The sequence below is a fragment of the Petromyzon marinus genome, chromosome 29 (assembly GCF_048934315.1).
Source record: "Petromyzon marinus isolate PM22_M1 ecotype Great Lakes invasive population chromosome 29, UKy_Petmar_22M1.pri1.0, whole genome shotgun sequence".
Classification (NCBI taxonomy): domain Eukaryota; kingdom Metazoa; phylum Chordata; class Hyperoartia; order Petromyzontiformes; family Petromyzontidae; genus Petromyzon; species Petromyzon marinus.
Genome location: NC_133695.1, coordinates 1694951 through 1720419, shown reverse-complemented (window position 1 = coordinate 1720419; position 25469 = coordinate 1694951). Strand labels below are relative to the sequence as shown.

General features: G+C 43.5%; 2 protein-coding genes across 6 annotated transcripts in view; one reads left to right on the top strand and one right to left on the bottom strand.

Moving 5' to 3' along the window:
* Positions 1–1534: 1534 nt before the first annotated feature.
* SARS2 (seryl-tRNA synthetase 2, mitochondrial) lies at positions 1535–21538 on the top strand. Its single transcript, XM_032963015.2, has 16 exons — positions 1535–2055; positions 4589–4684; positions 5057–5086; positions 6223–6363; positions 7345–7399; positions 7628–7691; positions 8273–8378; positions 9225–9272; positions 10389–10497; positions 10919–10964; positions 11165–11252; positions 14940–15052; positions 15893–15986; positions 16832–16924; positions 17103–17168; positions 19101–21538. The coding sequence occupies exons 1-16, from the start codon at positions 1618–1620 to the stop codon at positions 19224–19226; spliced, it is 1713 nt and encodes a 570-aa protein (XP_032818906.1). The 5' UTR covers positions 1535–1617; the 3' UTR covers positions 19227–21538.
* LOC116947366 (cysteine-rich motor neuron 1 protein-like) overlaps positions 20091–25469 on the bottom strand; it is a 55288-nt gene continuing 49909 nt past the window's right edge. For all 5 annotated transcript variants that reach the window (XM_032963010.2, XM_032963014.2, XM_032963011.2 and 2 more), the window contains one exon: positions 20091–25021. In XM_032963010.2, coding sequence (XP_032818901.1) covers positions 24839–25021 — 183 coding nt within the window. In that variant the 3' untranslated portion in view covers positions 20091–24838. The remainder of the gene's footprint in view (positions 25022–25469) is intronic.

Sequence of the window (25469 nt, the reverse complement as noted above, 5' to 3'; positions counted from 1 at the left end):
GTTGTTTATCAGTGTCCATTTAATTAAAGGCGCAGGGTATGGGGGGGGGGGGATCTTGTCAGCGTCCCTCTAATTAAAGGCGTAACGCATGCACACGGGAAATTGATATCGACAGTGCTCCTTTAATTGAAGCCGCAAGCGTTTGCTAAGTCCTGTCGGTGTCCCTTTAATTAAAGGCGCAGGGTATGACAGATTTCACCCTTTGTGTGGATCATCATCAGCACGTTAGGTATACAGAATAAACATTGAACGTTTGGGACGTTTCATAACACAAGAAAAACACGCGGTTCATCACCACCCTCCCTTCACCCACCCCCCCATGTAAAACGTCGCCGCTGCGCGCAGTGACATGACGTCATTGCGCCTTCTGGTCACCGCGCTGTGACGTCATAGCATATCGCGCTGACTTGAGCCCCATGTTAGCAAGGGGAGCGAGCAACAGCGACAACAACCGTGGCGGTGACGTCGCCACGGCGCTGTGCCAGGCTGTGTGCACGTGCAGGGCCAGTAACACCATGGGCATGGCAGTCATTGTGCACGCTTAAGTTCCACGTACAATCAACACATACCATAAGCATATCGGTCTTCTGTACAAATATAATCAAGCAGATGTTTATAATCTTAGTTCTTTCGGTAAAGTCACGTTGAAGGGAAACAATAAAATATATATTAAACAATCAAAATTCTCACGACGTTTCGACCATAACACAAACGGTCGTCATCAGGTGTGTTATGGTCGAAACGTCGTGATAATTTTTTTATTTTTTATATATACTTTATTATTTTATTGTTTCCCTTCAACGTGACTTTACCGAAAGAACTAAGAATATGAATTACTGCAGTCACGAAAGCTTTAAATCAAAATTTAAGCAGATGTTTGTTTAATGAACGACAACCATGGGAAAGTTTCGACCTTCTGGGTCATATTCAGCCGTCAGAATCATATTTTGTATTAATCATTTGTTCATAAAGCCTGTCTTCGTGTCTTCGGCAGGCAAAAGTTTTTAATACATGTAATAAGTAATCTTATTCATAATAAAAGGTTTTGTGTTAGATCGCGTAAGTATAAAAGGAATTTATATTATTTGGGTCTTTCGGTAAATAGGTTCAAAGAAAATTAAAAACTACGACGTTTTTCTTTGAACCGATCTACGTGACTTTAGGGGCCGTCCATAAATGACGTCACACGATTTTTGACCCCCCCCCCCCCACTAGTTACACGGCGTCACAAAAAGTCAGACCCCCCCTCAAATATGACGTCACAAAGCTCTGCCCCCCCCAAAAAAACACATGCTTCAAATCGCTTTATTGTAATTGTAGTGCGTATTTAATGTGGCGCTGCACTCTGATGTTGTAGGAGAAAACATTTATTAAAAAGTCTATTTAAGTAGAACGTGTTGTCTATATTTATTTAAAGTTGCGCATTTTGATGTGACGTCACATTTCTCACCCCCCCCCCGTCGTCACAAATGTCTGAACCCCCCCACCCCCACCTAGGTGCGTGACGTCATTTATGGACGGCCCCCTTACCGAAAGACCCAAACAGTATGAATTCCTGCAGTCGCGCTTTAAGTCGTCAAGATTTCGTCAACGCGAATCTGCAAGCGGCGTTAGTGAATGTGGCTGCTGCCGAATCGTCCGCCTTGTGCCGCGCCCGCGCGTCCCCGCCCCCACCACCCCCGGGTGAGAGTCGCCACAATGGCGGCGCCCTTCGTGCTGCGACTTTCGCCCTCGCTCTGTGGCCGCCTCGCCGCCTTCTCCTCCTCCTCTTCCTTCTCTTCCTCCTCCTCCTCGCTGCGTCTCCCGGCCACGACGACGGGCAGGTTCCGCCGCGGCTGCACCAGCGGCCTGCGCGGCTGCTACCGCGACAACAGCAGCAGCAGTAGTAGCGGCAGTAGCGGCGGCACTGTGAGCAGCTTGTACAGCCACGTGCGAGACGGCTACTCGGAGAAGCCCGAGCTCGACATGGCGCACGTGTGCCGCCTCAGCGAGGCGTGGACGAGCAACGTGGAGGCGCGCAAGGGCGAGCTGGCGGGACGAGACGTGCACGACATCGTGAGAGACACCTGGAGATTGGCATGCGAAACCGATGATTTGGTGGTGGTGGTGATGATGGTGATTCGTTGTCAGTGGTGCACAAATATAACAAGACTCAAAGGATTCGTCAGTCACACCGTGACCTTAACAGGATACGTATATAATACTGTATGCGACGTTTCGGTCAATGGCCCTTAATAGCACGAGCTAAAACACACACACGAGGAAACAATACACGATGTTTCAGCAATGGCTCTTCGTGTCACATCATAAGCTACACCTCCCGAGTTTTAAATAGAAAACGAATTTCTTTCCAACTGATGTGTTTAGTTTGTCGCCCTTTCCCCCGCACCGATTACCACGTTTGGCTACGTACGGTGCGAAATAAGTTCAACACCGCATCTGGTGGGACGAAGAAAGCACATTGCCCAAAGCGTCGCTTATTGCCTTCACCACAAGGCGGTGTAAATTAACAAAATGTATAGAGTTTTGCCATGAAACGACTCGCAATAATAATGATGATGATGCATTAAAAGACGAGAGGAGACGCGGGCAGAGAGGTAATGACGAGTTGCCTGGCCCGCACGCGAGATTCTTTAACATAAAAAAACGACTTTGTGAATAACATTTTGCTTTTTTTATTTAAACATGTAACACTTTTCTGTTTGAACAACTTGAACAGGAAAACTCTTGAGCTGACACCAATCCACATCATTAGACATCCTTTGCCAGTACCAAAATGTAATAATAGGGTTTCCCCCCTTTGTTATGGCAACAAAACTGAAACCTTTTTACAAGGATTAATGTTACTGCATTAACCACAATACCTGCAGTCAAAATGCAAACAAAAAACATACTATGATAACAACTGATTGGTGTTGACCAAACAGTTTCAAGGACAATGCGGCTTTAAATCAACCACAATACCTGCAGTCAAAATGCAAACAAAAAACATACTATGATAATATATGCATTGTCCTTGAAACTGTTTGGTCAACACCAATCAGTTTCAAGGACAATGTTTGGTCCACACCAATCAGTTTCAAGGACAATGCATCATATATCATCATAGTATGTTTTTTTGTTTGCATTTTGACTGCAGGTATTGTGGTTAATGCAGACATGAATCCTTGTAAAAAAAAAGTTTCAGTTTTGTTGCGAGAAAAAAGGGGGAAAAACCCCTATTATAACTGACACCGATCCGTCTACGACTTACAATACAAAACAGTCTACGGAAACAGGAAAGAGTGAGTTATAGTCGGGTAGCCCAAGGGCGAGCCACGGGAACACGCCGTGGGATTAATCACATTGCATTGAATGCGATCACAATGGCAATAATGTAACATGAACAGCAGCCGGGCGTGGAGCACGAAGCATAGGGCGAGTGAAGGAGGAGCTGCTGACAGGATGTAAAGAATATGAGTGGTTTTGATTTAAAGCTTTCGTGACAGCAGGGATTCATATTCTTGGTTCTTTCGGTAAAGTCACCACGTTGAAGGGAAACAATAAAATAATAAAAATATAAAGCAATACAATTCTCACGACGTTTCGACTGCAACACAAGCAATCATCATCAGGTGTGAAAACCACTTTTTTTTTCAAAATTTCTTGCTGTGGTTTTCACACCTGATGATGATTGCTTGTGTTGCAGTCGAAACGTCGTGATAATTTTATTGTTTTATATTTTTGTTATTTTGTTGTTTCCCTTCTGCGTGACTATACCGAATTTTACCGTAGGTGTCGTGTCTTCAGATTAAGAAACCACATCTCGTAGAGAGGCAAGTGTAACATTTACTATGAGGGAACGGCTGCGAAAGTATATTTCACATTCGTTTTCCTCTTGAGATCCGTTCAACTCTTCGTGACATCTGCTCCATACAGCAGAGGGCAGCACCTCCCCATCCACTGCCACTTTTCCACCCGCTCTGCCTGACACAAAACCAATGACTTAAAACTGTCGTGACTGCTATTTTTATTTTATTCAGGTTAGAACTAGGCTACAGTCTACATTATAGACTGTCAGTACACTCACCCAGCTTAACCATTACTACAGTCTACATTATAGACTGTCAGTACACTCACCAAACTTAACAACCAGGCTACAGTCTACATTATAGACTGCCAGTACACTCACCCAGCTTAATAACCAGGCTACGGTCTACATTATAGACTGCCAGTACACTCACCCAGCTTAATAACCAGGCTACAGTCTACATTATAGACTGCCAGTACACTCAGCTTAATAACCAGGCTACAGTCTACATTATAGACTGCCAGTACACTCCGATTTAGAACCAGGCAACAGGCTACATTCGTGTTTTTTTGTTATTTATTATTTTATTTACTTTATTTTTATATCTACGTGACTTTACCGAAAGAACCAAAGAATTCAAAACCAATGCTGTATGTTTATTCTCATGGAGCTTAATCAGTGTAACTTCGCCACAAATTTGGACACATTAAACGTTGATGGTTTTCTGTGCTGGGATCAGTTTGGTGGGAGTTCTGGAAATGAAACGTCGGTTGTTTTTCTCATACGGGGACGTTACAGATTTCGACATGGAAGCAATTGGAGGACGTGAAAGCCCAAGTGGCATTGTTGGAGGATGAAAAGTCTCAGGTCGCTTCGCAAATCAAACACATTGTGGTGAGTCGAATATGACACTTGGGCTCACTGCTTCCAGTGATATTGTACCTACCTGTTCAAGGTTTAGACACAGTATGTGACAATTTGTTTTTGGAATGTACTCGAGTACCATATTTGAAGGGCATTCAGGATTATATTGCGTTGTGGACATAATGATACGTAGAACATAAAAATACATTTTGATTTAAAGCTTTCGTGACTGCAGTAATTCATATTCTTAGTATATATATTTTGTTATTTTGTTGTTTCTCTTCAACGTGACTTTACCGAAAAAACTAAGAATATAAAAATACATGTTTCCGTTGACAATCTTTTGTATACTGTTTTAAAGTAGAATTTTCAGCGTTTGTTAATGTTTCATTGTTTTTGCAGGAAAACAATGAGAAATCTTCCGTGTCTTCGGTAAGTGTTTAGTAAAGTGGCTAAATTGTCATTACATTTCGTGTACGTTACTGAAACATTTCTTCCATTGTGCAATACAGTGCTACATTTTCCTAACCGTATGAACATGTACATCGCACTTAACATGTCGGGTATTACGAGTATAACAGAGTTTAATTGTGTGTGTATTCTTGTAGACGGTGTAGTTTAGTAATTTTAGCATTAGTAGTGTTCACATGACCCCTCCAACCACTCAAATACATAATATTACAAACACGAATTGGCTCTTGAGTTGAATCGTGACCCTTAAATCACAAAGAATATAATTGAATCGCAAGGGCATTAACCCCCGAGCATTAATGTCGAAGGCTTTTAAAGACGGTTTACTGCTACTTGTTTATTAGCGTTGCACCTCATTGTGCCATATACTAAAACATCTACGTCTGGTATACAGAGTTGCAGCATCAAAATACCGTCTTCATTAAAACACTGCTATGGCTTCTTACTTTTGGAACCAAAGACCTTTTTTTCTTTTCAGGCTCATGTCATGCTTGATAGGGCTGTCGGGCTCGTTATTGTTCCCGGAAGGCAAATGGATGTCAGTTTCAGGTAGTTTCCTGTTCAAGTTGTCAAACAGAAAAGTGTTTTAAGTTTTTATCTGCCAAATTGTTTTTATCGTTTCATGTTGTACATGCATGCCAGTTCTGCCAGTCAACTGCTGGATGAGGGCCTCTCCACGCCACGATAGTTATTTGCTTTATGTAGCCAAACTTTACCGCACTCGCCGGTGCGGGTTGATGAGCGCTGGGGTGCGTAGACGTGAGAATATCGAAGCACAGCACAACGGCGGAATTTTCTGCAATGTCTTCGTTTCTTGCAGCCTAGCATCGTTTCATAGGCATCTTTGACAACCCGTTGGTCATGGTAATCGCCCATCCAAATACTTAACAGGCTCAAAATTCCCCCTAGCTTCTGAGATTTGACCATATAGTACGTAGTCTGGGTGATTTTGTCATAGACATCTCAGCTGTCATTTTAACACGAAAATAATTAACCATAATACAGCTAACAATGCAGAATTCATTGTGCTTTGCATCCATACTCATTGGCAATGGCGGGAAATAAACATAAGTTATTGATTTGTTCTCCTGTTTCAGATCCCAGACTACCAGCGCCTACGCAGAGAAGGTCGGGAGATCCGTGTAAAACTCAACGTCCTTTATGACCGGATGACTGAGCTGGATGAGAAATTCTATCTCAAAGCTCTGCAGTTGCCCAACCGCACGCACCCCAGCGTGGTATGTCTCCATTTGCCTCGCTGCCGACTGACATTTTAGTCTCATCTCAGACTGTTCAGCCACCATACCGCATATCACACCAAATACATTCACTCATTCATTTACTCGCTCACGCACCCACAAGCGTATTCACCCACCCACTCACTAACTGGGTTACATCATTGCTGGTCAAACCACTTTTCTTTCTGCCTTTTTCCTCGCATTGCTCTGCTTTGGAATGCCCTCCCGTAATCTGTTTTCCCAACTTCTTAAAGCCTTGTTCAATTGAAGGAATGTATTAACTTTCATATATTACAATTTACATCTCACTGTTTTATGCTGGCCACTCGGCTTTCTGGGTCTTTGGGCCTGTGCTCAGCAACTGGAGGTGGAAGCTACTGCAGCTCTAAGTAGTTGAACTATAACCAGCCAAACCTTGCAGCCTCTATAGATTTCGTGTATACTTCACAGTGGTAGAAAAGTAATCAATTTGTCGATCAGATCGTCATCCGACATTGTGATATTTCATTAGAGCTTTTTGTTTATTTTATTTTTGTATTTGTTACTGAAAGACCCAAATAATATTTCATTAACTAGTCGAGGAAGTGAATTATAATTAGCTAATATATACAGTTAGCCAATGCATAGGTCATGTGTTGTGTGATAACGTGCAGTTACTCTCACCTCTTCCAAGAGTACTAGCCATTATGGAAGAATAGACTACAATGCCTTCTAGTGGAACTCTCGTGAAGGCCCTTCCACAAGCAGTGGCCTGAGCAAGACATTGCAGGGCTGCACCTTACATTGTATCTTTTGAGTAAGCCTGTGTTTGCTATTCCTCTCCATGTATATACACACACACATTTTTGCCGATGTATACAAAATGATAAGGCTGCAAAACATGCAACCACAGTTGTAATTAAAATTACGCATTTGGTCTATTTCATTGGAGCTGGAGACAGTTGCACTGGGACTGTTGATTTCTTTCTGTTTCTATGACAGCCCGTTGGTGATGAGAGCCAAGCCAGGGTGCTGGAAACTGTAGGTCAAAAGCCAGGTAAAATTATTAAAAGTGAATTCCTTCGAGACAGCTTTCATTCGTAAACTAATAACACATTACCCATCAAAGCTAGGCCCTGCATTTCGTAATGAAAAGATCAGCGACTGATTAAACGATCTATGTATATAAAGTAAAAATGGGCATATTTCTAAATTATGTATTTCAGTATTTTGTATTTTAAATATATTAAGACGACTGACTATTGAAATATTTTTGTTGTTGCAGAATTTGATTTTAAACCACGTGTACATTTAGACATCGGGGAGAAGTTGGACATAATACGACAGAAGTGAGTACTGGGAAGGGTTGCTCGGAGGGCATGATATTGTTTAGTATTTGTGTTTATCTGAAGCAAATACTCACATTTCCATACATATTCATGAGCTGTGTTATCAATCTCCACGCAAATGTTTTACCCATTTTTTTCTTATACCACATTTTCCTTGACCAGCTGATGTGTCCATTCGGTATGCAGTGGGGAATCGATTCATTCACCACAGACAGGAGGTCGGGGCAGGGATCGGCACCCAAAATAACAAGAAGAGACTTTTTTTTAATTCGGTAAAAAAATAAACTAAATATTTCTAGAGCTGCAATGCATGCTAATACGAGAGGTGGTGGTCCTAAATAAATAATGTCACGAAGCAGTCCTTGAAGAGCCGCACGCGGCTCCGGAACCGCAGGTTGCTGACCCCTGGGATTCGGGGGGGTAGCATTGTCACGTGCCCAACATCCAGCAAACACGCCAGCCATCTCTGATCACTCTTCACGTTGAAACAAAATCGTCATTCTCCACCCTCCACTCACCCCACTTCCCCCCCTGCCTTGACGTCCCCCCTCCCGGCGTGTCCCCTCCCGCCTCTGACGCAGGCACCTGTCACACGTGTCTGGGCATCGCTCGTATTATCTGCGAGGCGCGGGCGCCGAGCTGGAACACGCGCTCGCCCACTTTGCCCTCAAGAAGCTCAAGCGACGGGTGAGGATGCTGCGAGGGTACTTGCTGTGGATGCCCATCGCGTGGAACACTTGCACTTGCCCGTTCAGCTTGTTTGGAGCTTCCAACTCTTAACCCCGAAGCGGGAAATCTCGAGCGTAACAACGAAATCGTACCACGTTTAGATTTTCACACGGAATTTAGGCACACCTCAGAAGAAAAAGAGACGCTTCTTTTGCTCTGTGCAACTGAGCAGTGCCCGCGGCAATGCCAAGCGAGCTCGATGCAGCAGCTGCTGAGGCGCCACTTTATTTTTCTACCACTGAACCTGAGTCACTCCACGCAATGAACATGTCGAGACTTAAGTAGATGACGCGGTGTCCTCACATTGTACTGATTGATGTGACGCACACTAAAAGCGTCATCATTCCTTCCCCTGGCTCTGTTAGGACCAGAGTCAGATTCAAATGTCTTGTGAGGACAACGTATCACAGTTTGGTTCTGGCGCAGCTCACGAAGTAGCCAGTGGAAAGCCACCCGTACCTTGAGGGTACGGGTGGTTCGGCTTGGATGTGCCATTGGAAGTTGGGTAAGAGTTCTTCTGGGTTTGGCCTAGATTCATAGGGAATCTAAATGCATCTGCATCTTAAGCCTCTGTACAAATGAATCAAACACAGTATTCTATTATTAATTTTAGTATACGTTCTATATTACTACCTGCCCGCAACCTGCACCTGACTTTATCTCTTGATAAAGCCTTGAATTCTATTTGTAATGCCTTATTTTATAACGAACGTATGAACACTATAGGTTTTCAATAAATGGCAAAATCATGAGCATGTTGTTTTACTAATGTCTCTTGTGTACGAATGTGTGTTTGTATTTCAGGGTTTCGTAGCCCTGTCTGTGCCCGACATGCTCAAAGGCGTTGTTTTTGTAAGTCAGAACATTTACGTGGTTACGGACAAAATAATTAGTTACATCATACTGAGCAACAAATGTGCTTTTTTATTATCTGCAATTCCTTGGTGTAATAGTCCTCAAAAACATCACTGCCAAGCTGCCATGAAATTGAAATGAAACCACATAGGGCTTAACAAATAATTGTAATCAAATTGAATCTATCTCATGATTTTGCAATCTTTGTTATATTTTTGCTTGTATCTGCTCTCGCAAGTTTAGTTTGTTCTAAGGAATTTTACACAACCAGGTGCTGTTCATACAACCATTTAACAGAGGTATTCGAATTAAATCTCACATTCCATTACAAATATGGGATGTTGTGGTGTATATAGGTCACACAACCATTTTGTGCAATACACACCTATTCAGACGCCTTCCCATCAAATCCAAAATGTAAAATTAAAAAACTGCCTCTTTCACGTTCATTAATTGTATTTCTACTGAGCTTTCTTATGTGATTCGTTGCGCACGGTTGCAATTTACCCTGCTCAGTCGGTGTTAGCCGCTGAGGCCATGACGAGTTTCTTTCTTCATTCCTGCTGCTCCGTGCCCTCTGTACCCTTCCCGTTACGCTATAATGTGCACTGATGCCTGCTTTATTGAGGGCGATATTGGCACGTAAAATAATAATTGATTGAGGTCATCGAGCTGGATTTGAAATCCACAAGTCGCCGGTTCGATCTCTCCCATATGATGTCCAATGGTGAAAGTTTTTTCAATCTTCTTGAAGATTCTGTCCACCCAGCAGTATAAATGGGAACACCACAGTCAATTGTCAGATTGCGTGTGGTGAAATAACACGTGAGCACTTCTCCCTCTTCCAAGAAGTCTAGCCACCATGAAAGAGTAGGCCAAAAGTACCCTCCAGAGCGGCTGTCTGGAGCGTTCTCGAGTGGAGGCCCTTCTAGCAGCAGTGGCATGAGCAAGACATTGCAGAGCTACAGCTTTACCTATCTTTTAGTACTACATTTAAGAAGTACGCACGTAACGTAAATGCATATGTCCCTGTTTTGCTGAAATCCCATGGATGCTTGCTGCAATAGCACTGGTGTGCCTTGTCATATTGCATGGGTCTCTTCTCACCCCTAGGAAGGCTGTGGAATGTGTCCCAGTGCCAAGACGTCTCAGCTTTACTCGCTGGACCCTGCCAAATTCAAGGACCTTAACCTGGCCGGTACCTCCGAGGTTGGCATCGCCGGTGAGGCTTCCAGAACTGTCCCTAAGCCGTATTCTAAATAGATTTTTTCCAGTTGGCATTGTGGTTAAAGCACACGGTTCACAATCAGAGGCTTTCAAGTGTGGGATCAGTTTAGATCTTAACCCATGTCCCTATCATCATCGTCAGCTGTGACATAATCCACTGGCAGATTTAGGCCTCTCCAACCCATCACCATTCATCACAGTCCCATCAATTTAACTATATCGAGCACCTGCAAACACACTTATTTCAGCGTTCCTTTGAGCGTGTTTCTTCCTTTGGCTGCCACTCCACCGCTAGTTTTGACCACTGGCCGTTATCCGTTGAGAGACGTGGTGTAATGGTGATGTAAACACGTGAGAGTGTGTTTTGTTAAGCAAGTGTAGTTCGGTTCTCCCGTGTCATTTTCTGCCTCTTGCAGGTTACTTCATGGATCATGCAGTGGAATTGAAGGACCTGCCCTTGAGGTGGATATTCCTTCTTTGACATGTTAAACATACATTTAGACAGCATTCTACTGTTTATCCGTGACATAGCTGTACAGTCTTCCTGCTTTAAGTGCTCCACCTTGGCAACGTATTTTACGGGAACACCTTTGTCTGCATGGGTTTTGGAAGGCTTTATATTTCATGACGTGGTGGTTGTGTGGACGCTGCTCCTTCTGCAGGATAGTTTGCTGCAGCACTTGCTACAGGGCCGAGACAGAGACTGGCAAGGAGACGTGGGGCCTCTACCGCGTGCATCACTTTACTAAGGTGTGGCTGAGTTTCATTACAGCCCACTGACAACGCTAACGAACCACCAACTAACACACGAACCCTCTCCTCGCCTGCACACCTGATGAAGGTGTGCCTGAGTTTCAGTGCAGCCCACTGACAATTCATAATAAAGGTTTTTGGGTTAGAGCGCGTATACATGTTTCGCTAACCCACCACCACCACCGGAGACAGCCAATTAGTAAGGTTTGTCACGTAAACAAAACGTGCCATTTAGTTACTAGTTCAGCCCACCGGTGTGTTGGAGAAGTAAACGCACAACATTTACAATTTGAGTATGACGTTTCACTGGTTTTTACAACCAGCTTCATCAGGCGATTTGCCAGAATTGATTATGGGTTACAACACGTTTATATTTACGCGATCTAACTCAAAATCTTTATTATTAATTGATCGTGAAAGCCTATGTGTTAAACTAACATGCTAACCCTCTCCTAGCCTGCACAGTTCAGTATTCTGCTTTCAATTATGAAAGCCGAGCTTAGGAAAAACTAATTTTTGTTTTGCAGTCATCTTTTTAGTGACGACTATGACCAAATCACCAAACGTACGCCCAACCTCATCAGATTTCGGAAGCTAGGCCGGATGGAGTCTGGAGAGTGCTTGGATGCATGATCACTGCACAGCAGGTTCTTTATTATTGGTTGATATGGGATATGCGTTGGGCAGCAGATGGCAATGCAGCGAAATCCATTGTTTACTATAATTCTGTGCTTCCATATCGACGCTTCAGACCTTTGTTGAGTACTAAATTAAGATGGAATAACCCCCAAGCCCCACAGAGCATTGGGAGGCCCTCATCGAGCAGCAGATTCACAGAAAGGGGTTGCACATAAACTCCCTGACCCCCGGTGTTAATCACGCAACACACCGCGCTGCGAACTGCTGGTGGCTTCATCTTCTTGGTTCTTTCGGTAAAGTCACGTGGAAGGGGAATAATAAAAATAAAACATAATAAAATTTTCACGACGTTTCGGCCACAACACAAGTAGCCGTTCTCAGGTGAAGAAACAGAACTGTTGGAAAGACAGCGCTCCAATGAACACTACTAAGCTTGGCAGCATATTTTAAACTGGGTGGGATGAGCAGAGCGCCTTGACAAAGGAGTTTACATAGAAGAATTTAGCATTGAAGTAGCTGTGTTAATGTGAGAGATTAGCAGGATGTTAAAGTCAGAAATTAGCATATGTAACTGGGAGATTAGCATGATGTTAGTGTGAGGAATTAGCATGTACAGTGAGGGAAAAAAGTATTTGATCCCCTGCTGATTATGTACGTTTGCCCACTTACAAAGAAATGATCAGTCTATAATTTTAATGCTAGGTTTATTTGAACAGTGACAGACAGAATAACAACAAAACAATCCATAAAAATGCATGTCATGAATGTTATTGATTTGCATTTTAATGAGGGAAATAAGTATTTGACCCCTCTGCAAAACATGACTTAGTACTTGGTGGCGAAACCCTGGTTGGCAATCACGGAGGTCAGACGTTTCTTGTAGTTGGCCACCAGGTTTGCACACATCTCAGGAGGGATTTGTCCCACTCCTTTTTGTAGATCTTCTCCAAGTCATTAAGGTTTCGAGGCTGACGTTTGGCAATTCGAACCTTCAGCTCCCTCCACAGATTTTCTATGGGATTAAGGTCTGGAGACTGGCTAGGCCACCCCAGGACCTTAACGTGCTTCTTCTTGAGCCACTCACTTGTTGCCTTGGCCGTGTGTTTTGGGTCATTATGCTGGAATACCCATCCACGACCCATTTTCAATGCCCTGGCTGAGGGAAGGAGGTTCTCACCCAAGATTTGACGGTACATGGCCCCGTCCATCGTCCCTTTGATGCGGTGAAGTTGTCCTGTCCCCTTAGCAGAAAAACACCCCCAAAGCATAATGTTTCCACCTCCATGTTTGACGGTGGGGATGGTGTTCTTGGAGTCATAGGCAGCATTCCTCCTCCTCCAAACACGGCGAGTTGAGTTGATGCCAAAGAGCTCCATTTTGGTCTCATCTGACCACAAAACTTTCACCCAGTTGTCCTCTGAATCATTCAGATGTTCATTGGCAAACTTCATACGGGCATGTATATGTGCTTTCTTGAGCAGGGGGACCTTGCGGGCACTGCAGGATTTCAGTCCTTCACGGCATAGTGTGTTACCAATTGTTTTCTTGGTGACTATGGTCCCAGCTGCCTTGAGATCATTGACAAGATCCTCCCGTGTAGTTCTGGGCTGATTCCTCACCGTTCTCATGATCATATCAACTCCACGAGGTGAGATCTTGCATGGAGCCCCAGGCCGAGGGATTGTGTTCTTCCATTTGCGAATAATCGCACCAACTGTTGTCACCTTCTCACCAAGCTGTACAATAAACCACATCAATATAATCAATGTACTCAATATATTCTCCACTAAGCTGAGCTAATAACAATAAGTCATACATTACACTTCTATGTCGCAAAAATTATGATAATATGCCTCCAACTAATATTTTTATTATAAACTGCCATAGACAGACCCCAACATTCAATTATACAGTGAGGGAAAAAAGTATTTGATGCCCTGCTGATTTTGTACGTTTGCCCACTTACAAAGAAATGATCAGTCTATAATTTTAATGGTAGGTTTATTACACTATTTATTATTTTTCCAACCCTACTGTATACCACACTGCTGTATATTCACTATACAATTACGATACTATATATTACCAAATAAATTATATTAAACATTACACTAAAGTATAGGGTAGTGTATAGTATTGCAGTGTATAATTCAATGTTGGGGTCTGTCTATGGCAGTTTATAATATGGGGTATAATCGTGAGATGTAAGAAAAAAGATTAGTTGGAGGCATATTATAATAATTTTTGCGACATAGAAGTGTAATGTATAATGACTTATTGTTCGTTGCTCAGCTTATTGGAGAGTATATTGAGTATATTGATGATATTGATGTATTTGATATTTTTATTTTGTATCGGTTCACTATATGGTAGTCATTATATAGTGTAGTGTATACCCAGTTACTTAATGTTAATAGCTCAACTTTTTGGAGAATATATTGAGTACATTGATTATATTGATGTAGTTTATATTTAGTTCTTTCACATCGTTTTATTGTATGATAGTTGGGAAGTTGCAGTTATTTAGGGTCAATATGCTAAATGCCTCTGTTGATATGTAAACTCTGACTTCAACATAGCTACTTCCGTGACCAGTTACATGCTAATTCATCACACTAACATCATGCTAATCTCCCAGTTACATGCTAATTTCTGACTTTAACATCCTGGTAATCTCTCACATTAACACAGCTACTTCAATGCTAAATTATTCTGTTGATATGTAAACTCCTTTGTCAAGGCGCTCTGCTCCTCCCACCCAGCTTAAAATACGCTGCCAAGCTTAGCAGTGTTCATTGAAGCGCTGTCGTCCCGACAGTTCTGTTCCTTCACCTGAAGAAGGCTACTTGTGTTGTGGCCAAAACCTCGTGAGAATTTTATTTTATTATGTTGTATTTTTATTATTTTATTATTTCCCTTCTACGTGACTTTACCGAAAGAACCAAGAAGATGAATCCCTGCAGTCACGAAAGCTTTAAATCGAAATGTAACTGCTGGTGGCTTGTTTGTCTTCCCTGTCAATCTGCCCGGGTCGCGTGTCTGCAGGTGGAGATGTTTGGGGTGACGGCTGCCGAAAGTGGAAACGAGAGCAATGATCTCCTCGATGAGTTCCTCTCCATCCAGAAGGAGATCTACTCAGACCTGGGCCTGCACTACAAGTGAGGCCGCTTGTGGCAAGGGCTGATCATCGTGTAAGCGTGTTTAGAATAAGTATGAAATCATATTTTTTATGCATATTGAAACTTAAAACGCCTTAGAATTTATATTCATATTCTTGGTTCTTTCGGTAAAGTCACGTAGAAGGGAAACAATGAAATAATAAAAATATACATTTTGTAATGTGCACGGTTTTAGGACAGCAATTGCCAAAGCTCTGTGGTCCTATCTCGCAGTGGCGAGATGTTAACTACCTCGCCTGGTATGTCGGAGGTCGTGGGTTCGATCCCGATCCCGACGCCTGTATATTATGAGTTTGTGCATGTTCTCCCTGTGGTCACGTGGATTTATATATATAAAACAAATTGTTCAGAGATGTTTGGCCAACTTCATAATGAATGTTTAAGGTGTGCCTCGCACTGTGTGCGTATAATGACATGATGCTGTGCTATTGGCAAGGAGGAGTGATCCTAGAGCCAATTCAAGTGACATCTTTTATTGTATCCACACTCAGGAGACACATTTTACATGGCCTAGAAAAAGTGTTTATCATATATCGATTCAAGTACATGTTTCATTCATAGCTCCAACTTATGTAAATTAATGAAAATATAAATGATAATATCTGGCATTTTTGTTTTTGTCCAGTCACTGTTTAACTGGTCTTAAACCATCAATTCGCTAAACTAGAGAATCGTCACCGATAGCTGCCCACATTTGAACTCGGGGGTTTTTGAGTCGTGCTTCGGAAGTGCTCTCAGTCCTGAGCCACCCCAGCCACCTTCACTCAGTTTGATTTCAACGACGTTTGCCGTATGAGTGTCCTTGTTGGTTCGTTTCAGGGTTTTGGATATGCCGACAGAGGAGTTGGGCCTTCCCGCTTACCGTAAATACGACATTGAGGCCTGGATGCCAGGCCGTGAAAAGTTTGGCGAGGTTTGTGGAGTCCCCCAATGTAAAATGTAACAAATGTAAAAACAATGGGCCTCTAAAGTGACAACAGTGATGTGTGTAGAGTACAAACTGTTCATATTTTGAGACTATATAAAGAGTACGTAGTGAGTTGACACCTAAACAGTCATGTGTGCAGTACCCGAGAGTGGTGTATCCTTACACCTGCGTATCTTTCACGTAAGCAGTATTCCATCAGAGGGTGTCACAGCACTTGCCACACTTTCTAAAATATAATTGAATAACTTCCAAAGAATCTGAAGATAGTATTGTTAAATTGAATTTGACGTTATATTGTGTGGTTACCTTGGATTGGAGCAAGGTTCTCCCGTGGTTTGCCGTACTGTTGTATTGAACTACTCTTCTAAGAACCACCCGTAAAATATTGCATAGCTTAATTATGTATTTCCTGGGAGATGGCTTGATGACTGAGAGGTCAACGCTGAGCTGGTACCACAGATCTTGGGTTCAATCCAGGTAACCACCTTTGTTTAAACCGGGTTCTCAAGTGTTAGTGTGAGTTGCTGTTCTCAGCATCAATGACTGCAGATACACAAAAAAAACATTCCATTAAATTTGGTTTTGCATTAATTTGGATAAAAAAATCCATCCCTGCAGATTGAAAATATTGGTTTGACTGTCATCCTACAATCATTACTCTCAGTTGCAGGGTGGGCGTGAATTGATTATTTGTCTCATGACATGACACCAATAGCACAATCTGGATACATCCAGGGGAAATTACAGCAAAAAAATAAGAATCAAATTATGATGAATTTAGTTGGTAATTGATGCTCATTTGATAATTATATTTCCTCTGGCTGTTGCAGATATCAAGTACCTCCAACTGCACAGACTACCAGAGTCGGAGACTTCATATCAAGTACTTTGATTCGTCCAGGAATCTTAAATATGCCCACACGGTAAACAAAACATGCCTTTCTCGTTGCACTCACGTTTATTGATGCACCAGTACCAATTGTTAATCTGACTGTTAATGCGGTAGATTCTATTGCTTATTTGACAATTTTTTCAAAGTAAGTACAAAAAATATATCCGGTTTTTAGTGTAAATTATTGTTTTGTTTTTTACCTTTGGCAGGTGAACGGGACAGCATGCGCAGTGCCACGATTACTCATCGCTATCCTTGAGACATACCAAATGAAGGTAACATTTATAAATGTTTTCCTTTAAAAAAAGAAAAGTTATCCCCATTGTGCTATCGGCATCGTGTCCTGAGATGAATAATCATTTACGAGCTCTCACAGACAAGTCCATCGCCCCCTCTTAGAGAACGTTCCGCAGAAGGGAGTCTCACGGAACTGCTTCTGAGTTCTGGTGTCCTTTCCACACGAGGAGGAGCAGCCCTTCCTCGCCCTCACTCAACAACAGAGAGAAATGTTATGCTCATGTTAGTCAAATCTTTATTTTTTATTTTAAATTCGCCAAATTTTGCGTAAATTCAATGCAATCTTTTTAATGTACAATCTTTTTAATGTGCAATCTTTGATAACCGAGTCCATAAATTCACTGAACCTAGTCGAACCACAGGCAGCTGAATGGATTGGAAAACAGTATTCATGATAACGAACTTGGCGATCTTACCTATGAGCTACCCTGCCACACGTATGAAGGCAAAATTAGTATTTAAGGCCATGAAGAATAGACACATTAGACTATACTTGGGCATAATGACATTTTCAGTCTGCTCTTGCCAAACACTTGTCAAACTATTCCTCAGCCTCCAGGGCATTAGTTTAGAGGTTAGCTGTTTCACAGCAAAGCAACTGGCGAAGGAGCTTCTGGTAATTGAGTACAGGTAGACGCAAAGGATGATAGGAATTTCATGGAAGGATGGGGTAAATAACTTGGGACGTTCGTAGTGGAATGTGGCGAGAAAGTGTCGCAGGCGTGTTACGGAAAAGGAGATAGAGGTGATGGGTGGTATGTGTGCAGGATGAAGGAGGGTGGGTGATTCTGACGGCAATGCAATAGGCACCCAGAGGTTATTGACCTCCCGATTCCCTGCACCCCCGATTAGCACGGTTGGCTACGTACTGTGCGAAAGAAGTTCAACATACCTGCAAGTGGGAAGCTAGAGCCATGCGGTGAGACACTATAAGCGCAGATCTTGAAGGTTGGATGCTGACTTAACAGGATCAAGCAAAAGGAAGAAAAGGAAGCGGCAATGTGCCTTGGCATCAATTAAACTGGCCGTGAGGACCTCTTGACTTTAACCTGACCAATACAGCTGTTCTTTGTTTAAACATCACCATCTGTGAGTGGATCAGGCACTGCTTGTTTTGTGTGTATTGTCCGCCTGATTAACCTCGAAAGCTGGACTTTTCATGTTTGGTCATAGCGTGAGAATGGCTGATCGAGCTTTTTTTTTGTAGTGTTAAGGTTATTTATTAAGGCATTATGTACCGGATGATTCATGCGTTAAAAGTAATCCCCGAGTAAATTACTTGTAGAATTCAATATAAATGAGCTTTGATGGAAGATGTCAAAGGCTTCAATGTAAATGTATTTCAGTCTCCGTAGATAGCTTGTGCGCCGTGTGAATGCTTGAGTGTGCGTGTGTAAGATGTAATTTCATCTCTTAACAGTCCCAGTGGCTATATGTTTCTGGGGAGTAGTGGCACAGTGATTCGTGCACACGAACGTGGCCACCTCGGTTCAATTTCCCAGCCATGATGCACAACATCGGTGACAAGTAGTAACTGAACCTGTCGTGGAAAATCACCAGTGGTTAACCTATAGAAAGACTCGCCCCCACCATAGGAGTGTAGAATTTCAATCACTTCTGGCTGCAAATAGAATTTGAATGCTGTCCCTTACTGAATTGAACATGAATCCACTTCATATTTTTACCTAGAACCGCACTTTGTCCCAACATTCGACAACATCCACTCGTGATGCAGACGATGCTTAACGTTACGGTTAATCCACCGGCAGCGATAACCACGGACGGCCTGCCGGATTCACACCGAGGACCTTTGCACCAAGCGGCTTAATGCCGTTAACGGCCGGGCCCCGTCAATTGCTCCCCCCCCCCCCCCCCCACCGCCGCCGTCGCCTCACCGCTCCGCTCCACAGGACGGCCGCGTCCGGGTGCCGCCAGTGCTGCAGCCCCTGCTGGAGGCGGAGGTGATCGGGAAGCCGGCGACCACCGCGCTGCAGTACATCGGCACCAACCGCAGGAGACCGGCCAGGGACGACTGAGCCGCCTGCAAGTGCCACGCACCGGTGGCAGGAGCCAGCGAGACCGCGACAGTGACGTTCGGTGGGGGGAGGTGCCGGGGGGGCGTTTAAAGCTCGTGTGCGAGCGTGCTCGGCGGTGCGACGATGCGGACTTCGCCAGCTCCGAGCCACGAGCATGGGAATTTGGGACCATTGTATTGCTTTGTACCAGGTGTGGACATTAGGTACGGCGGGGGTGCTTTTAATGCCCCCTGGCAGTGGGGTAGCTATAGAGCAGTCGTTCTTAACCTGGGGTGCACGCACCCGCCTAGGGATGCGAGATGCCCCTTCTGAGGGTGTGAGGCATGCCGGATTTTTGTTCGAAGGTAAATCATGAAAACACAAATTAAGCACGGGCATGTAAGTACAACGACATTGTTTCTTCAAAGCTATATGTATTAACATAAAAAAATACGATTGAGAACCAAAAGGGGTGCAAGGCTGCAGTCAAGGTTAAGAACAACTGCTATAGAGTGTGGTGCAGGTGGTGGAAATGCACCACGGGCCCCCAGGCCAGCGGAGCCCAGAAGCCCCACTACAAAGAAAGGAGAAATTGGACCCGGGTGCCCGAGGTAAGATCTTACACTAGGGTCCATGCCACTGGCCCTGGAGTAATTTCAATAGAAATGCCCTTCTCGGCGAGTTTTGTTCACCGTGCTAACGTTACCGATGTGTTCCCCTGCAGGAATGTTCCTGCCAACAAAGAGTGAACTTGGCTGAAAAATACTTTTGAAATCTCAACGTGTGAGAAATGTATTATTTAAGTTAATAAATTAACTACAGCAGTAAAACAGGCAATATTTCCCCCACTTTATTCAACTAGAGGCACAGACGACAACATTGTGCTTTGATTTATTGATAAGTAAATTTATTAAGAACACGCTTAAAGCCTTCCTACAACGATGCAAGTGCGTTCCGTATTCAACGATTATTCGGATGTTACATCTGTCGGGGCTACCACAAAAAACACGACTCCTACTAGAAACGCTACAACATAAACACGTGTCTGCCAAAAACATAAAAGACCAAGTGATCCTTGTCGGAGCAGCTTGGGCCCTTGCAGTGTCGGGTAGCACTCATATCGCTCGGAGGCTCGGAAAATCTGTGACCTTGCCCCCCCATCTTCTGGTTTGGTTCCCACCCCTTTATTTGTAACAATTGTCCTCTGTTCCAGCTTAGCTTTGGCTTTTAGTTACAGTCGAGGTATTTATACCAGAGTCTACAAAACGTATTATAAATGACCTGTGAACCGTACTAGTGTGTAGGTTTTTTCAATCCTGCAGTCTAGCCCTTTGATGGGTTTTCAGTTTGGCGACATGAATACTGAGTTCCTGAAGAGAAAAACGTCAGGCACTGTACCCAACTACACGTGGTACATCGCCAAAACCAATCTGAGAGCTGCCCTGCGTACTGCTTCTCAAACGATAACACGGAAGCACGTTCGATAATTAATAGAACATATCGTTTCATTGTACTTGGGACTAAACATTGTTATATTGGGCACCTCGATTACGTTGACTATGTTCCAAAGGAAACTACACCAGACCAAGTGGCTGTTGTGCTACCTAAGACAATTTTGAAGCTTTGTTAACGAGCAATCTCCCTCGTTCTGCAATGCCAGCACTGGCGGCGTCACTGCAACACGACACCACTCTTGCATGCTCCTTCGAGTCACTTGAAAAGTGTTTTTTCTCGTCAACAAAGCTTCAAAGTTGTATCGGAAAGCTCAACTCACAACCAAGGTGCTTACCTACAAAGTAAAGAACCGAGTGTTTTTCAAGTCGTGTCTTCGAATACCAAAGTTAGGTTGGAACAGCCGTTGCACGGACGATAGAGATTAAAATGCTTGTGCCGGGTGGATGAAGCGGTCTGTGACCTTGAATGACCCCCCCCCTCCCTGAATTACTTCCGCAACACTGAACCCCTGGGAGAGCCCCCCCCGGCAGACACCACCACCGCTCGGAAAATAAATTACACTCATCCACATCACACTAGTGCCGACAGCACTCTCTAGTAAAGGTTATGTTGAGAACAACACGAATGTGTAAACACCCAGTACCTTGTAATAACTTAGGGTTTCTAATTCCAGGCAGCAACCCAATGGTAAATGCAGTCACGTGTTCGTAAGTAACCCGTTGACACCCACACGTGTTGTTTTCATTGTTACGCAAAAGCCAAATATACATTTTTCTTTTCGTCGAGTCATTGAAAACTTTTAACGTGGGTCTTATCGGGGAGCTTCCTTCTTGAATTGTACAAATATAGTAAAAGAAAAACAATTGTTAATTTGTTAACGTTCGACTCTCGTCTGATTTAATTATTTCAACAAAACTATCTTTGCTGTAGAGTGTGACGTGTTTGAAAGTTGTGGACGAATTGGTGTTTGCACACAGTGCACATTGTAGTGTGGTGTGCACGTAATAATGTATAACAGGAGGAATGAAGAGGAGTTAACAAAGAGGCTACAAGCAAGAGTCGCTGAGAAGTGATGAGAAGGAATGTGGCATATGTGGGACAAATCCTGAGGTCATATTTGGGAGGGAACAGTGAGACGTTGAACAGGAGGCCATGAGAGATGCTCATGATCATGAAAGATGGAAAACATTTGTCAGGCATTCACCCTCATCGATGACGTTGACATGACATCGGTGTCTAGACCGTTTGGGTGCATGCATTTGCATGTTTGTCCTTGTTTAAATTATACTCGGTCTAAACACCGAACTTAAAAGGTTTGGGACCCAATCTGTTAGTCGTGGCCCTAATGTTATGTGCAGGGGATTCATTTGTAGCTTAAAGCATGGAACAAATTGATGAATCTGATGGTAATGGCTAGCCTCTACGTGACTTTTTATACTATAATGTTGTAATTTGTTGTGATGATTTCATTACAGTTATTAAAACAAGATAATTATCCAGATTATCCATAATATAGGTTTCTTTAAAAACAACTGAAACCCTTTCTAAAGCATTCCAAGTTATAGTCGGATGTGCCTTTGTGTCGACAACCCTGTATTTTCCATGTTGGGATGAAGCAATATATGCAAACACAAGCCTACTTGTGGAAAGCTATGATCCAGTATAAATATAAACATCACCTCTGCCCGCCTGTTTTGGCAAGGGCTGAACGCTAATGCATTTCTGCATGTTTATCCTCACCTTCCATCAGTCATCACCATATCCGTGGAAGTGTTTTCGTCAATCAGTGATGGCTTTCTCAACACGAAATGCAATACGGGGGCAATCGTGGTCAGAGGGTTAAAGGTTAGAGGTTAAGATCGGGGCGAGTGCTCTTAAGGGTTAAGAGAGGTGGGGGCTTTAGTGAAAGAACAGGGTCCGTGTGATTTAGTACTTGTTAGGAATTTGGCTTTTCACAAATGTAAGTGTGCTGTAGGTGCCGACGTTTACATGTCATTAAAAAGTCGAGTAAGTACAAATATTAAATTTTAACACTACAGCTTTTGTTTATAACTTACGAATATTACAAGTGCAAGCTGAGTTTGCGGGTGGCTAACCAGACACCTCATTCTGTAATTGCATGTTTTTTTAATCGCACCGAATCTTAACCTTTTCCTTCAAATTATATATTATCGGCCCAGTTCTATTAAACTCGCACCAGTTACCCTGGAATAACTTTCTGACTATCGGCAGTCTTGAGAGGACAAATCGGTCGTGGGCCCTCTTTGACTCCTTGAATGCGGCGCTCGTGACAGCGCGGGAGGAGAGAGGAAGTCGCTTTTCATGCGATGCCTTTAAGGTGCTCACCAATTTTGTGCGATAGCCCGTTGATGCGTTTGACCACCAAGGCCACTGCAATTGCCAACAGTTGTATTGCCAATTTCTCACTACCAATTTGCTGGGAATAAAAACATCGGTAGTATTTAACGTAGCCTATGAGAAGTAAGGTACGCATTACAAACGGCATCATTTCGTCATTTAAAAAAAACTCAAATTATCGTGCAACTTCTTTTTTTCATTTTTGAGGTTGCTCAACGTTAAAGACAACTGCGTTTTAAACTCGACCTAATACCTAAATATATTCTGCCTCATGTATAAAAGAAACCACCAATGGGCAATTAGTGCCAGATTAGTAAGGGACATATTGCATGGTCGATCGTTGCCTGGGAGGGCAAGCATACGGTGGAGACGATAGGATCAGGGGGAATGACTAATTTGTAAACATGCAAATGTTCTAAAAGCCCTCAGATTATATATATTTTTTTACAATTTATTGACGTTAAATACATCAGCAGGGTTTTTTGAACATCTGCTCATAAAGAAAGTCATCTGCTCACCAACAGGTGGATGAGTATTGTTTACAGCATCCCTCAAGCCTAACATCGATCGCCAAGTTTGAATTTCAGCAGCGTGAATGATTGCCATGAATTATTGTGAAATATCCTCTGGCTAAACACCCAAAGCTGGTTGCAGCTGCAGCGTCTGTCAGACCCTGTGGTGGCAATCGCGTGCGTGGGTGGGTAGGAGGGAAGATCACAGGGTCTGTTCTAAACGAAGGGGATTTTTTTTATTTTGATTGAGAGAATGCTAGCCGTAGGTAACTAGGTGTTGTAACGAATCATGCCTCGGCGATTCGATGAATTATGGGGATTTGGGGCGGTGGATCGTGCTTTAATTCAAGAATCTGATATTTTTTTTGACTGGTGTGTTCATCGTCTCATTTATCTTTTTCTCGTCCCATTTGTAAAGTTGTAGCCTAAATGAAAATTGGTTAGTCGTTACGGAATGCAGTGATATACAGGGTTTAGTTGTATAAGGTTTTCTTTTGTATGTTGGTCCATTTATTTTATTTTGTTTTATATATTTAAAAAAATGACAACTGCAAGTATTGTTTTTCATGGCACATTTGAACATTTCTGTGAATGTTAGCCTCCATGCGTAGGTTTTTACAGCTGTCCTGTATAACTCCAATGTGTACTTCGTGTTGCACTGCATCTATGTCACGACCCCTAATGTTTCTCACTCCACGTGCTGGGAGCTTCTACAGGAACGGAATTCATGAACTGCATTTATATTCCGAAGAAGCTCCCGAATTCAGAAACCGGTTTCAACTTCTCCAAGACTCATCAGCAGAGTTTGGCACACTACACAAATGCTTCTGGGTTGCATGACGGTATACGTAAGAAATGTCTCCACAAATACCCAGGGGCACGGGTAATGCAGTACAGCGAAAGTGTATAACGTATATTTCAGGAACTCAATTCATATCAATTTTTTTATCAATTGCATGAGTGAATTCAGAAACTTCTTCTGGTTCACGGAGCTGACACATCGGACACCATGCCGAACAACACGCGTTACGGCCAGGCCCGTCTGACTCCAGCTCCTTAGACAGGGGGGGGGGGCAGTAGTACTGTTGTGTGTGGGGGGGGGGGCATGACAGAGATGCACCGCTAAAGAGAATCAACTTGTCTGGAAGGCCAACGGTAACGATTGGTGGTGCAGTGCCCCAGCCCCCCAGCACGCTTCCTAGTGCCGGCCCTGGGTAACAACCAAAAAAACGACATCGGAGATCTCGCTTCCTGTGGACGGGGCGAGTGGCGGAGTGCGCAACGCGCCGTGCTCTATCCGCAGCTAAGCTAGGGCTGCTCCAGCGTCTCGGTGCTCTCCAGCACGATGCTGGCCGAGGCTACGACGGCGTTGGGCGAGCGCTTGTTGGGGCGTGCGTCCGCCAGCGCCTCCGTGGCCGCGTGCGCGCCGCCCTCCTGCACCTTGGCGACGCCGGAGCACGCGCCCAGAGACACCGACTGCTCCTGAACCTCCTGGGAGGAGAAGTGGAAAGGTCATTGCCGCGGGTAGTGAATTCATCGTTGTCTGGGTGCAGCGGTAAGCCAGGAGTATGCTTTCAGTAGGGTTTATGATGTAGGTATGCACGACCTCGTCAGACCTCGGAAGCTGAGCCTGGTTAGCGCGTAGATGAGTGACCGCATTGCATAAAACAGGTGCTGTAGGCTGCTGCGTTGTCAGCAGGGGGCAGTTCAGTAAAATATCTTCTTGTACTGGTCTATGCTGCCAACAACTATTCCCCCACCTTCAATCCAAGCTGACCAGCAAAGTGTGGGAACCTAACAGGTCATTCATAAAAGGTCTGTAAATGTACGTAAAAATGCAAGGATAATTGAAACTTTTCAATGACAATTGCATTCGATGCATTTAGACAAATGCATTCCCCAGTTAACATAATTTATCATATATACACAATATAAAACT

Coding starts and splice junctions, on each gene's coding strand:
- SARS2 (XM_032963015.2), top strand. CDS start 1,618: ATGTGGCTGCTGCCGAATCGTCCGCCTTGTGCCGCGCCCGCGCGTCCC. Junction 10,965..11,164: donor TTGAAGGACCTGCCCTTGAG/GTGGATATTCCT, acceptor CTCCTTCTGCAG/GATAGTTTGCTGCAGCACTT. Junction 15,987..16,831: donor GCCGTGAAAAGTTTGGCGAG/GTTTGTGGAGTC, acceptor TGGCTGTTGCAG/ATATCAAGTACCTCCAACTG.